At 42.8% G+C, this 15,475-nt stretch overlaps 1 protein-coding gene across 2 annotated transcripts in view; it reads left to right on the top strand.

Moving 5' to 3' along the window:
- Positions 1-15,475, top strand: part of CUL1 (cullin 1) — a 105,024-nt gene that overhangs the window by 64,643 nt on the left and 24,906 nt on the right. For both annotated transcript variants that reach the window (XM_086687570.1, XM_086687561.1), the window contains exons 4-9: positions 77-244; positions 4,355-4,405; positions 4,616-4,706; positions 5,884-6,047; positions 11,397-11,559; positions 12,430-12,560. In XM_086687570.1, the coding sequence (XP_086543696.1) occupies positions 77-244; positions 4,355-4,405; positions 4,616-4,706; positions 5,884-6,047; positions 11,397-11,559; positions 12,430-12,560 (768 nt within the window). The remainder of the gene's footprint in view (positions 1-76; positions 245-4,354; positions 4,406-4,615; positions 4,707-5,883; positions 6,048-11,396; positions 11,560-12,429; positions 12,561-15,475) is intronic.

The following is a 15,475-nucleotide window of genomic DNA, read 5'->3' as shown; positions in this document are numbered from 1 at the left end:
TAGGTTTGTTTTAGTGAACTTTTAATTTATCATTGTGACAAATTAGTCCTTAAAGCTTGGGTTCACTTGTTTTTAGGATGGAGAAGATTTGATGGATGAGAGCGTACTGAAGTTCTACACTCAACAATGGGAGGATTATCGATTTTCCAGCAAAGTGCTGAATGGAATTTGTGCCTACCTCAATAGACATTGGGTTCGCCGTGAATGTGACGAGGGACGGAAAGGAATATATGAAATCTATTCTGTAAGATTTTTTTAAACACCTTTCACGTGTGTGCTTTCTTAGTGCTGCCTCATCTGTCAGTAGGGGGAGCTAGGCGAGTAGTGAAGCTGTTTTCAGACCCGGAGGCTAATTTCCTTTGCTTTAATTTATCGACAGATGACTCTTAGATATTTTGTGGCAGGAAAGGATGAGTAAATTGGAGTTCTGAAATACAGCCTCCACACTTCTGCATTTACTGATAAGTTTCTTCCGCAGTTACTCGACCAGCCGTCTAGTCTAGCCTGGAACTGTCCTGCTTGTAGCGCTGGGCATCCCACGTGCTGGCTGTGTCAGGCAGATCCAGTCCCGAGCCGGGGACCCGGGCCTCCCAGATCAGCCCTCGTGGCCTCTGTGGTTTGGGAAGCTGTTTAAGGAGAGGACCGTGTGGTGAGATGCCTGCCTTCTCTCTTTACAAAATAATATGATACTGACAGAGTTGAAAGTTGAAGGTTCTTTTTAGACGGCATGAAAATAGATTGTGAAAAGGCAGAAGTCGAGTGACTGAATCACTTTCATTAATATGTTTGTTTCTTAGTTCCATTGGTTTTCAAGGTGTGGTCCCCAAACCTGCCACATCATGGACACCTGGGAACTTGTTAGCAATGCACATTACTGGGCCCCAGCCTCAACTTACTAGAAACCCTGGAGGTGGGGGTCAGCAGACTGTTGGAGTCCCTTGAGAGGACTGTGATGTCCAGTCAGCTTTGGGGACTGATGTCGTAGACCAGTGGAGGGGAAGGACTCGACAGAAGGCCTGTCTATTCGGAACGGGCTATCAGATGCACAGACTGTCCTCTTCTTGAACCAGTGATGTGAACATGTTAAGTTCTGCATAATGAGATTATCTCCATCTCCCAGAATGCTGGTATATTAGCAGTACTTTATTGCTTTATTTTGGACAGATTTAATAAAAGGAAAATGTATCATAGATTCATGACAAACTAGTATCATTTATATATATCCTATATATGTGATATGTGTAATGAACAAAACTTTGTGGATTTAGTATTTTGAGTTGAGCCTTTTGTACTTTCCTTTTTCTTTTCCACTCACAAATGCTTTCTTTACGAATCGGCATGATTTGGGTGATTTCTTCTTGGATGCCACCTTGACCTAAAACGCCACACGAACCCTGCAGTAATGTCACAGACTCCTAAAAATCGTTACACCTGAACTTTTTGTGTGCTATATTCAAGAACAGAGAAAATAGAAAGAAGTTCAAGTATACTTCGTAGGCTACGATTTTCAGCTTCTATTTTTTATTTACTTTGAAAATTCATACCTTCTACATCCTTAAATACTGTCTGTAGTAACCGTTTGGAAATACAATATGCAGCCGTAAGTTTTAGCAAAGGCCAGTGAATACCCCTGTCTAGAAACAGTATTTCCTCTGTGTGCTCTTCAGTGAACCTGTTGAATTCATAAAGTTCAAGCATCAGTTGACACAGAGGAACAGCTGGGCACAGTGATCTCTCTCATTGTATTTTCCAGGAGTTCCAGAAGGTGGGGATGCTTTGTCGCACAATATAAAGTTTTACCTTTTTTTTCCTAATAATCCTTTCTTCCGTTTTAATTATAGAAAGTTGTTGTTTTCCTTTCATGTCCACCAGAGGACGTAAATTAATTTCATTATTGATACATTAAAGTGACGGAGCAAGATGTTTTCCTGGACTCCGTTCCTTGTTCGTCTGAACTTTGTCTGGTGTACATTTGGCCTTGCTTTCTTATCTTGGCATCTCTGCTTCCTTTCTTCCTTCAAAGTGACAAGTTATCCAGAGTCAAATTAGACTTGCCTAAGGCTGTCTTGATTTAGAACAATGTTTGGAAAAAAGTTATTTTTAAAGGTGTAGTATATCTTTACTAGAAGTTCATGGCCATGGCATTGCATTTTCCCTCCTTACTCTTGCTTTAAAGAAGTCTTGGGGCGCCTGTGTGGCTCAGTCGGTTAAGCATCCGACTTCAGCTCAGGTCACGATCTCGCGGTCCGTGGGTTCAAGCCCCGCGTCGGGCTCTGGGCTGATGGCTCAGAGCCTGGAGCCTGCTTCCGATTCTGTGTCTCCCTCTCTCTCTGCCCCTCCCCCGTTCATGCTCTGTCTCTCTCTGTCTCAAAAATAAATAAACGTTAAAAAAAAAATTTTTTTTTTTTAAGTAAAAAAGAAGTCTAAGACTCGAGGCGGCAGAATTTGCACAGGGAAAATCGCCCCAGGCTTGCCTTTCTCCTGAAAAATGAGGCTCTTCCCTTCTAACATCTTCTTGGACATCATAGTTTCTAATTCTGAAATCTTATTTTTATGGAAACATTACATGAGTATGTATTGTTCGTGCTTAATTAAAAATAGTTTTCTCTTAGAATGAAATCTTGCCTTTTGCAACAACATGGATGGAGCCAGAGAGTGTAATGCTAAAGCGAGATAAGTCAGAGAAAGACCAATATCGTACAGTCTCACTCGTATGTGGAATTTATGAAACAAAACAAATGAACCAAGAAAAAGAGACAAACCGAAAAACAGACTGTTAACTCTAGGGAACAGGCTGATGGTTCCCAGAGGGGAGGTGGGCCGGGGCAGGGCTGAAATGGGTGAAGGGGATTGAGAGTCCACTTACAGCGATGAGCACCAGGTCGCGTATAGAATTGTTGGACACGCGAAACTGGTATAACACTGTTAACTGCACTGGAATTCAAAAAAAGTTTTTAATTTTTTAATCTTTATTTTTTGAGAGAGAGAGACAGAACGCAAGCAGGGGAGGGGCAGAGAGAGAGGGAGACACAGAATCTGAAGCAGGTTCCGGGCTCCGAGCTGTCAACACAGAGACCGACGTGGGGCTCGAACTCACAAACCACGAGATGATGACCTGACCCGAAGTCTCGGACACTTAACTGAGCTACCCAGGCGCCCCCCAAACTTTTTGAATAATAAATAAATGAATTTCAAAAGTAGTTTTGTCTTAAATACTGCTTTTCATGTTGCCTTTTTTGTGTGTGTGGTAGGAACATTACTCAGGGCTTATTGCATAAATTAAATTACACATAATCTTTTCTGAAATACATCTTACATCCACCTAGTCTTATCTGTGGTTAAATTTAGGAAAAATAAGACTGAAAGCATTTATGTCTAAGTGAGTTCCTTACCAGTTTATATTTGAATATTGAATTGTTAAAAATTTGAATTTTACTCTGAATACTACCTCTCTCAATAAACAGCTGAAAATCATTTATGAATTATAACCGTTCCCCTTGGGGGAGCATTTTTATAGTGATTTTCTGGCATAACTTCTGTGGAAAGTTTTAGAAATGCATCAAAGACTCCCAACACACATGAGTGCAAGTAAAATGGGAAATCTGAGCAGTTCCTATATAATGAACCATGTCTATTTAAAGTGTGCAGTTTGGTGCGTTTCCAGCCGTGTGCATCCGTGCAACACAAATCACCACAAGTAAGATACACAACATGCTGAATTTTTATCATCTGTTACTTAATTTATCGAGTATTAGGAAACTATGATAACTGGAATTATCTTCATTTAGATGAAAAATTAAATTTGGGCCAGGGAACAGTGTTAGAGGTTGACTCCACTGACACCCTGTAAGCTGATATGTTTGGTCTCCTAAAACCCAGGTTTTCTTTGTGTCTGAATTATTAAAATGGGAGCTGATAAGCGGCTGTATTTCGAAACCTCTTGAAGTTGCTAACTCGAGCATCTCTGATGTCGTCATGATAGATTTTTACCCAGTTATAATCTAGAAATACTGATAGATGAGATTCAGGCTGATTCCTAGGACTTCAGTCTTAGAAAAACGTGGTGAGGGGCGCCTGGGTGGCGCAGTCGGTTGGCGTCCGACTTCAGCCAGGTCACGATCTCGCGGTCTGTGAGTTCGAGCCCCGCGTCGGGCTCTGGGCTGATGGCTCAGAGCCTGGAGCCTGTTTCCGATTCTGTGTCTCCCTCTCTCTCTGCCCCTCCCCCGTTCATGCTCTGTCTCTCTCTGTCCCAAAAATAAATAAACGTTGAAAAAAAAAATTAAAAAAAAAAAAAAAAAGAAAAACGTGGTGAAAGTGTAGACCTCTTACACTTCTCCTTTTTCTTTTCATCCAGCTTGCGTTGGTGACTTGGAGAGATTGTCTGTTCAGGCCATTGAATAAACAGGTACGCACTTGTGTGAGAGTGTGCGTGTCGTCCTGTTAAAACCCCCTTACAGATTTCATTTCGTAGGCGTTGTCTCCTCACAGCTTTAGAATGCCCTAAGAGTATCTGGCACCTTGCATTGTATAATGTTCTCAGAGTCCAAGAGATGTGTAGTAATATACGTGCTGTAGTCTGTAATCTACAGGTCTTTTCCCTTTATCCTTCCTAAAGGTAACAAATGCTGTTTTAAAACTGATTGAAAAGGAAAGAAACGGTGAAACCATCAACACAAGACTGATAAGTGGAGTTGTACAGTCTTACGGTAAACCATTTCCCTTTCACCTACTCGGAGTTTTCGTGTCAAATGGCAATCCTAACCGTGTTCTGACAGATTCGTTGACAGATATTTTAGCTGTTGTGAAAATATTGTTTGCATGTACAAGGGCCCTCAAAAAACTCTGAGTGTGATTCTGTTTGATTTTACCCCTCACAAAAATTGTTTGATCTTTGTTTCTCATGGGACTTTTGAGGAACTCGACATTTGAATTATTTTCTGCTCTCATACTGCTGAATGACTGGATATATAATATGATGGAGTGGGAAGAGGACCAGAGACCTGGGTCAGCCTGAAAAGTTGAGATTGAGCAACTGATGAGCTAATGCAATGTTCGGAAAACTTGAGTGGCCTCGTGTTTCTCTGAAAGTTTACATTTAGTCCTTCTGGGGAGGGAGGTGAAATCAGTGAAGGTGATTAAGAGATAAACCTCTAGTTATAAAAGAAATGTCATGGGGGGTGTAAGGTACAGCATAGGGAATGTAGGCGATAATACAGTAACTTTTTAAGGTGACAGGTGGTGGCCGCACTTCACTGTGGGGATCATTTTGTCATATTCACAAATATCAAATCCCTGTGACGACCTCCTGGAACTGATAGGCTGCTGTACGTCAGCTACACTTCAATTAGAAATAAATGTCGTGTTGGGACACTTGGGTGGCTCTGTCGGTTAAGCATCTAACTTCGGTTCACGTCTTGATCTCGAGGTCTGTGGGTTCGGGCCCCGCGTTGGGCTCTGTGCTGACAGCTCAGAGCCTGGAGCCTGCTTTGGATTCTGTGTCTCCCTCGCTCTCTGCCCCTCCCTCACTCGCTCGCATACGTTCTCTCTCTCCTTCTCTCTCTCTCTCTCACTCTCAAAAATAAACGTTTAGAAAAAAGAAATGTCATGTTTAATAATTTTTTTAAGTGAACTTCACGATAACTTTGAAGCATGCTTGGGCACAGGTCAGAATTACTTCCTTTTATGTCTTGGATTTTATTTCTTTTTTCTTTCATTGAAGCCGTGTACTTCAGTGCACACCGGTGAATAGCAGGCTTACCTTATGTCCTGCCATTTTCCATTTACCTTTTAAACGTAACTTAAGCTGAATGTTACTCATGGGTATGTTGGGTAAAATGTAACAAAAACTAGGGTAATTGAAATACAGTTCCTATCTGTTTCTAGTGGAGTTGGGGCTGAATGAAGACGACGCCTTTGCCAAGGGCCCTACGCTGACAGTGTATAAAGAGTCCTTTGAATCTCAGTTTTTGGCCGACACGGAGAGATTTTATACCAGGGAGAGCACTGAATTCTTGCAGCAGAACCCAGTGACTGAATATATGAAAAAGGTAAGCTTACATATGGTGCATACGGTAGGCTTCAGCTAACACGGTTCTCGCCACTCCAGTGGGTTATTCTCTTTGACGTGCACAGCTCTTTCCACAGATCATGTCTTGGGCAGTGTTCCCCTGCAGTGTCCGTAGCCCGTACAGATGCTTCTCCCCGCGTACCAAGGAGCTTTCATAATAACTTCATCTGACCGTCGCGGCTCCGTGTTCTCTCCAGGGCTCTGAGGATCTAACTGTCAGAGCTGTGTGGCTTCTGTGTTTTGAACTTGCTCTCCTAGCATGGGTAGCTGTAGCTAATGGAAGCCACAGGCTTCAGTCAATGAGAAGATAAGTTTCGAAGTACCAGCTGTTGCTAGGTTTGCCAACTTTGCTGTTTTCCCTTCTGAACTGTTCCCTAACAGTCTCCGGTACAGCCTTCAAGTTTACAGTAGAGGAGATCGTGCTGAAACCACAGGATCTAAGATTGGTCACAAACTGTACCGTAAGTCTTTTTCAGTACTGAGTGATGTTCCAGCGAAGTTCTGGTGTAATTTTTTTGGTTCTCTTTCTCGGGAATACAGGTGTCCCGGACTTTTCTCCGTGAGGAGTGACCTAGGTTAGGAATCAGCACACCTGTTCGGTAAAGGGGCAGAGGGCAAATATTTGCGCCCCACGTGGTCTGGCAGCTGTTCAGCTCTGCCTTTGAGGGAAGAGCAGCCATGGCAACATGTAAACAGATGCGTGCGACTGTGTTCCAGTAAAATGTGACTTAGAGGCAGGATTTGGCCCGTAGGCTATAGTTTGCTGACCCCTGACCGAGACGTCCAAGGACATCTCCAGGGAGCCTGGGCCGACCGTGCCTCATCTCTGCTTTGCCCTTTATTCTCTGTTGGCCGGGAGAGGAGGGGACTGCACAGCCACTCAGGGCAGGTGCTGCGATCGAGGTAGCCGGTCAGCCCCCCAGGGCAGCGGTGTGAGCAGTGTGCCTCTGTAGGCACACAGCCCCGCCCAGTGTGTGTGACGTTCTGGGTGCCTTTTCCCCTAGGCCGTCATGGTTGTCAGTGGGCTTGAGATGTGTGCAGTTGAAAGTCCTTGACGAACAGATTTCTGACATCTCAAAACCTGACAAAAATGGAAGTCTTCGGAAGTACTATCCTTGGAACAGTATTAGCCCTTTGTGTCTATCTGTGGGTTAAGTTAGCTTTTTGGTGTGCTGACCCGGGACCTAACCAGCTCATTCTGAGTGTCGGTCGCCTGACAAATGAACTTTCGGAGCAGAATCTGTTTTCAGTCTTAGCATCGCCTGTTATTGCGGGTTTTTTGTTTGGCAGTGTCGTTTTCATGATCACATCTCTTCTCGACTCTCCTGCATCTGGTGATTCTTTTAAAAGTGGGGTCTTTTCTCAGGGTGCACATCGGCAAGAGCGACGCTGGGTTCCCGTCACCTCCATTATCCACCCCCGGGAAGGTGGTGGTGACTCGACGGGGTCTGCTCTTCAGGCCAGAGACTTGAGCGCCCCCACAGTGGGGAAGTCTCATTTTTAGGTCAGGCCTGGAACCGAAGGCAGCTTGAAGAGCAGAGATTGCCAGTGTGAGCCCTGCCTTCGGGGCTGCAGCATGCTTCCTGCGCCCCGGTGCTCTTAGAGGGGGTTCCTTCCTACAGGGGTTACAGCTTGGGCCCGGATCCAGTTGGATCTTACCAAACACGACTTCCCTCACATTCTGGAAGTCCATAACGTAGAGGATCTATGAGCATAAAATTGGAATTTAGCTGTATGAACAGTTCTCCTACCTAGAGCCTTGGGCTGCAAATGTCATTTTAAATCCCTATTCAGTCATTTCCTGGGGAGTTGACCTAACCTTTCTGGTCCTCAGTCTGTCCCTCCTTCCCTCCTTTCCCTCCCCTCCCTCCCTCCCTTCCCTCCCTCCCTTCTGCCCATCCATTTATTTTTGAGAGCAAGAGAATCCAAAGCATATATTCAAGCTCTGACAGTGCAGAGCCTGATGTGGGGCTTCATCTCATGAACCGTGAGATCATGACCTGAACCGAAATTAAGAGTGGACCCTTAACTGAGCCACCCAGGGGCCCCTGGTCCTCAGTTTCTTCATCTGTAAAATGAGGGTAATAAGTTTTAGTTTGTTTTTAAGGCTTTATCTTACTATTATTATTATTTTAAAATTTACTCAGTTTTGAGAGACAGAGTGAGTGGGGGAGGGGCAGAGAGAGGGAGACACAATCTGAGGCAGACTCCAGGCTCCATGCTGTCAGCACAGAGCCGGACACGGGCTCATACTCACGGACTGTGAGATCATAACCTGAGCTGAAGTCAGACACTTAACCTACTGAGCCGCCCAGATGCCCCAGGTCCTCAGTTTCTTCATCTGTAAAATGGGGGTAATAATTTTTTGTTTGTTTTTAAGATTTTATTTTTAACTAATCTCTACAGCCAACATGGAGCTTGAACTCCCAACCCCAAGATCAAGAGTCACATGCTCCACCAACTGAGCCACCCAGGTGTCACGTAATAATTTTTATTTTGTAATACGTATATATTTGGTGCTTGGCAGATAGTAAGCATGATATAAGCATTCATCATTCAGAACCTCCAGTAGATGCCTGAAAATATGCAAAACCAGAGGATAAAAAGTGGCACGTTTTATTCAGTAACTTCAGGGGAAATTATGTTTATGTTAAAACAGTCTGTCAGGAAATAATATACAAAACTCCTGAACAGTATTGAGATAAAGCATGAACCTTTAAAAAATACTCTGCTTTTAGCCGCTAGTTTGGGCTAGGTGTGCAAATTCCCTGAGGGATCTACGTTCCCTTTTCTGTGATTTGAGGGATATTTTAGTGGAAACATTTGAGAATCTTCAGTAGGGATGGCTTTGATGAATTAACGACCCAAAGCCACATTAGGGTTTTTAACACATCCTGCTGTCTCATGTGATTGAGACTCATGTGAGCTACAAAAGATTTGTTGACTGTTCTAGGTTACTGATGTCAGATGTTCAGTATTTCATTGATTTCCTTTTTTGGCCAGGGAGTGGGCCTGCTTTTCCTTTTGTTTTTCCTGCGGAACCCATCCTAGTAGAATTAACAGGGACAGTCTTTAATTGCTTCGTTTTATTTAGTCATTTTGAACTTGGTCCTGGGGGCGCCTGGGTGGCTCAGTCAGTTAAGCATCTGACTCTTGATAGGAGCCCAAGTCATGATCTCACGGTCCTGGGATCGAGCCCTGAGTTGGGCTCAGAACAGAGTGCAGAGCCTGCTTGGGATTCACTCCCTCCCTCCCTCCCTCCCTCCCTCCGTCTCTCTGTCTCTCTCTCTCTGCCTTTCCCCCACTTGTGCTCTTGTGCTTTCAAAATAAATAAATTTTTTAAAAAATTGAACTTGATCCTGGTGTTCTGGACAGTGATGGTCAAGAGCTTACTTGACCTAGATTCCACAAACGTGATGACCCAACACTGGATACTTTGGTTTCTTTATATTTAAAACAAGCTATTACTAAGGCCCCTCTGTCCTTTAATGTTTTTTAGTCACTCAGGGGCCAGTTTACTCTCTTCTTCCTTCTCTGCCCCTGCGGGAGGGTCCTGTGGCGGAATGCTGCCCCTACCACAGTGCCTGAGTTGGAAAGCCACTGTGACCCCCCCAGAGAATGAGTCAGCAGTCCCACCAAGGCTGTACCTTTCATCTGGGCAGGGGTAAAAGTTCGTTTTAGGAGAAAGCAGAGTTTGAAACAGAGGAGTTTCTGCTGCCCAAGGTGATTTATGTTCTTCTAGGAAACAGGTATAACTTCAAACAGAAAAAGAAGTGCTTTTTGGTTTGCATGTCCTGTATTTTACTATATCGCTTGCATTCTTGAGGCTTAGTATCAGATCTGAAGCAGTACGCGCTTAACGTAGAAACTTCTCAGTTAAAGCACAAACGATCCCGTATGGTTTAAAATAACTTCATAATCAGAGAATATATACACATTAATTGTAGGCTTTTTGGAAAATACAAGGAACATAAACCTGCAAGCTTGGAACACTAAGTATGTATATAAAACCAGATAGGAATAATTCTGTAGGTTTTTTGGTAACTTGTCCCCCCCGCCAACTAATTTGTTACATTAACATATTTTATTGTTACTTATTTTACTGGATAATAGTATTCCATCAGCCAAATATGCTATGCTTTCATTACTTCCTATCAGAAACTTGAGGTTTTTTATATGTCTTCTTTTATAAATTGTTCCTTTTCCTTTCACGTTTTTTTTATTTGGATGAACTTAACTAATTTTTCAGGGATCATTCTGTGTCGAGGACCTTGACATTTTGATAAATACTCCAGATAATTTCCAGGTTTATTTTGTTGTTCACATTTGACCATTTGGAATGTGTAATAAGGTTCTGACTTTTGTTGTTTAAATAACCGTTTCATTGTTAGTAATTCTTGACAGCATAAATCCCGCCTGCATTTTTTGTTTCTTGGCTCTTGAGTGTTTATTCTTCCAGTTGAATTTTTATAGATTTCTCCCAAATTATACCAAATCTAAAATCATTTTAGAAAGTAGGGCACTTTTACAATACTAAGTATAGTATTTCTCTTTCTCACCTGATTAATTTGAGATTATCATTGAAATTTCGTCGTTGCTTTGATAATTTAGTGATTCCTCGGTGATGCTTTATACCACACATATTTCTGTTGCTACACTGTAAAATATACAGACTTCTATTTATTTTGCTGCTCTGTTAAATTACATCTTTGTTTTCCTCTCTTCCTTGAAGGGAATGGTAAGAAATCGAAATGCATAAATAATCCAGTAGTTACAGAGGTATTTGAGTACAGAGTATTGAGTACAGAGGTACAGAGGTACTCAATGGTTGGCAAGAGAAGGCCATGATATTTTTCCTTAAAATTTGTTTAAAAGTCTGATTACTAATAACTCTTTCCATGTGGTCATTTCAGGGAATAGATTCATGTGACTCTTGACTTCAGGTGGCTTTCAGTCAAAAATAGGGGTTTTGAACATGGTGTCCACGGATAAGAGAGGGTCCATAGGTGTCTCAGAGTGTACAATAGGGATATTGCCCCCAGAAGGTGAAAAGCCACTTACCTGAAGGACGAAAGTTGACGTGAACACATCTGAACTAACAAAGATAATCTTGTGAAGTCATTTGAAAAGGAGCTAGAGGCGGAAATCTGTTGCAGAGAAAATGGAGCACATCAGTGACCACTTAAACATGGTTGGCATTCACCTAACGTCACAGGACCCGTTCCCTTTTCTCTTAATGTATTAGAGCTTGTGAATTTAATTTGCCATTATTCGTGTAGCAATTCTTTAGAAGTGAATCCAGACGGTTCACTCGAATTAATTCCTGCAGGCAGAGGCCCGTCTGCTCGAGGAACAACGAAGAGTCCAGGTCTACCTTCACGAAAGCACACAAGATGAACTAGCAAGGAAGTGCGAGCAAGTGCTCATTGAAAAACACCTGGAGATTTTCCACACAGAATTCCAGAATTTGCTGGATGCTGACAAAAATGAAGGTGAGCCACTCAGACTCCCTCCAGACCTGGGTTTCTCACGATCTGCAGTTTTGAGGTTGGTTGAAACTCTAGAGTCAGAGCTGACAGCATCACCAACAGCCGGTTTTGAAGAGATTAGTGCGCAGTGAGCCTGGTTGTGCACTGATTTCAGAGCTCTGTGGAGTGTTGTGGGGAGGACTTTGGGAGAAGAACATCTTTTCAGTCAGCGTTCTTTGGAGGGTTACTCGTCCCATATACTCTGGCATTGACTGACGCTACCCCTGACTTGTCCTTGACTGTTTTTCTTCTAAAAATTCTTCAAGATGAGAAGGCTAGTATTTTGTGAAAGCATTTCTCTTACCCTTCAGGTTTTACTGGGAGATACAAGGAGCTCAATGAAAGATTGATGTTTGGGTTCAGAAGTTTTCTCTTTGGCCTTCATAAATTAACCATATGCCATTCGAAGAATTCGGGGGCCCTTTTGTGACTCGTTTGTATAGTTGGGATAGATACTCAAATACTCTTTAAATTTATTCCTCTTTTAAAATCAGTACATGAGTGCCTGTTATGTATCTAGCATAAATAATACCTCGGTCTTGAGAATTTGAGAAAGTATCTGATGCAGCTTCTGATAAAAAGACTTTCTTTCTATTGTTAGATGTTTCTCATAGTAAAGGGAAAAATAAACTTTCATGAGAGGACGGTTTCGTTGTTACTTTCAGCTAACTACATGTATACAATTCAGTTACAATTAAAACAACGTTGATGATTTCGATCAAAAAACACCATTTTATCTCAAGGCATCTGTGATCACAGTATACGTACATACTTGGTGGAATGGATATGCAAAGTTTGTTTCAGTGCATAAGACGTGGCACCTTCTTCTTTCAGATTTGGGGCGCATGTATAATCTCGTATCTAGAATCCAGGATGGCCTAGGAGAATTGAAAAAACTTCTAGAGACACACATCCATAATCAGGGTCTCGCAGCCATTGAAAAGTGTGGAGAAGCTGCTCTAAATGTAAGTACCGTTCCTGAGAGTAGTCGGGCTTCACCGGTTCTGCACACGAGCTGCAGGTGTGTGTCGTACGCTTGCGTTGACCAGTCTAGGTGGTCAGGTTTTCCCCAGAACTCTTGTGAGGAACCTTGGTTTGGTGTTTTAATGTAGAAGGTTGATAGGCCTCTTTGCTTAGGAAGTTCCTCCACAGACTCTTCTCGGGCACTTTTTAGGTATTGAGGATGTCATTTCTTGATTTTTTTCTCCCCTTTCATTTCTTCTCATGCTTCCATTCCTTGCACTAGAAGAGCAAAGATCTTCCATAGAAGCAACAGGCCCAAGCCTCCTAGACATGTGGCTCTGGCAGCCACAGACCACAGGCTGCACCTGTTGGTGACTTGATCTGAGGGCGACCCTCCAGCGGAAGGTAACAGGGCTGTTTGCCCTGGATAGGCCCTGTAATGTGTAGCATTTCTCATGATCCTCGCCACCACCACCCCAAGGAGGCTCATGGAATATTCCTGCTAGCTGAGCTATGATTCAGGTGATAATTTTACATAGGGAATACCTCGTATTTCTAAAAGATGCGTAAGTTGTCGTAGGGTTTTGGCCCTGTCGTGAACTTCAATTTTGATAAGTGTTTTGGAGAACTAATGAAGAAGAAAAGCTTCTAGAACATGGTTCTTATATATCTAAATCAGAAAACTCTCTGATTTTATCGTTTGATGTTATTTTTGACAGTACTGTCTTTATACATTTTTTAAAGTCTTCATTTCCCTGTTAACTTTGCAAGGTTCCTTTTAAAGTTTATTTATTTTGAGAGAGAGCATGCATGCGCGTGTGAGCAAGGGAGGGGTGGAGAGAGACAATCCCAGGCAGCCTCCATACTGTCAGCGCAGAGGCAGATGCAGGGCTCGATCCCATGAACCGTGAGATCACGACCTAAGCCGAAACCAAGAGTCCAATGCTTAACCAACTGAGCCACCCAGGTGCCCCTGCAAGTTTCCTTGTAATTGTGGGGTTGCTGCCTCCCTTTTGGCACATCCATGAATTATTAAAGGGATAGATGTAAACCCCTTCCTTTAGGTTGATAAAATAATTAATTTTACACTTCCGAGACGGAAGGGAACTGGCTTGATGGTGGGTATTGTGAAGGAGATCTCCAGGTGTCAGTAGAAGCCTTAGTGTGATGTCCCAGTGTCGGGACATATTGTCACCTGGCACGACTGAGTCACATCCCTGACCGTCCTCCTGGGTTCACATCCCAACCCCACTTGTGGGACCTTCCTGCTGACATGGTTTTTCCTGTCTGTCAGTTGGGTTTTTGGTTTTTGTTTTTTTTTAATGGAATGGTGATGATGGCTGCCTCAGGGTTTTTGCAAACACATGATCCTTGTGAGGTGCTTATTATATCTGGGAACATAAGTGCTAAGTGCTCCGCAGTGATGACAGTTTTATTTAAGTTCAAAAACTCATTTAAAAATCATCCTTCCATCTTGATGACCTTATTTCCAAACTAAATGTTCCCTTTTAAAGGGCCTGAGACACATACAAGCACATACATGTGGCTCAGGAGCGGCCAGCTTGATGAAGGTCGCTTTTCAGCCACAGTGTCTGGTGTTTCCGCCGTGGTTAATTCAAAACTCAATTGAGCCGTATGAGCAGCGGAGCCAAGTAAATGACTTCCTTTCCTTGAAATGAGTTAAGTGGTGGGGAGTCTGTTATTTGGTCAGACGCAGGTTGGGAGAGCGGCTGTGTGAAGCAGAGTTGGCTTTTTTTTTTTTTTTTTTTTCTTAATCTTTATTTATTTTTGAGAGAGAGAGAGCATGAGCAGGGGAGGGGCAGAGAGAGAGGGAGACCACAGAATCCCAAGCAGGCTCCAGGCCCTGAGCTGTCAGCACAGAGCCCGACGTGGGGCTCGAACCCATGAACCGTGAGATCGTGACCTGAGCCAAAGTCGGAGGCTCAACCGACTGAGCCACCCAGGCACCCCTAGAATTGGCTTTTTGACATGAACCATTGTGAATCACGTCTGTGCTGTGAGAGGCCCGCAGCGGTCCGTGGTGCAGATGAACGCAGTTAGATAATTTTCACGGGAATGATGGGGCGTTACTTCTGATATCCACCTTTTCCAAACCAAAGTAAGGTCCTAACTGGGGAAATAATTGCGCTATAATTCTAAGTACTGCTGTTCTTTTTGATACTATCCCCTGCCAGTTGACTTGGTCAGTGAATCTTAAATCTGGCATTTACTTTTTCACGGCCAGTTAAAGCAAAAGTGTAGTTTCTAAGTAAAATTGTTTCTTTATGTGTGGAACCTTCATCTGTCAGCAATAAACAGCACAAATAAACCATCCTTACCAGCAGTTATATTTTACTGGAAATTAAACTGTTATAAAAAATGTTTTTAAGTTTATTTGTTTTGGGAGAAAGAGCATGCTTGCCCTCACACAGGCCTGGGAGGAGCAGAGAGAGATAATCACAAGCAGTCTCTGCACTGACAGTGTGGGGCTCAAACCCAACAAACCCTGAGATCGTGACCTGAGCCAGAATCAAGAGTCAGATGCTTAACCGACTTGAGCCGCCCAGGCGCCCCAGAAATTAAACTTTTAAATAATCCTTTTATTACTTGAACATAAGCCAGTGATTCGCATGAACTTAAAAAAACAAACAAGGTTTTCCTTTGTGGAGAATAATCTATATAGCCTGATAAATTTAGGGCATCTGCTTTAACTTTCAGAAGCCAGACATTTCTTTTTTTAAATACATCATTGATCATAAAATAATGTGAATAATTGTAATTATTTCCATAAGAACTATTTTTATATTGAACTCGTGAAACTGGTTTTCCAAGTTATTCTTGTGAAGAAAATTGTTTCTTGAGGATAGCAGATACATTCTCTGTTTTCTGCAGGAGTTTTTCCTCAATTTCCATTTTA

This window comes from Puma concolor, chromosome A2 (genome assembly GCF_028749965.1).
Source record: "Puma concolor isolate L17-30 chromosome A2, mPumCon1.1.hap2, whole genome shotgun sequence".
NCBI classification, from domain to species: domain Eukaryota; kingdom Metazoa; phylum Chordata; class Mammalia; order Carnivora; family Felidae; genus Puma; species Puma concolor.
Note: the sequence above shows the minus strand (reverse complement) of the source record. Positions and strands in the feature narration are given on the sequence as shown.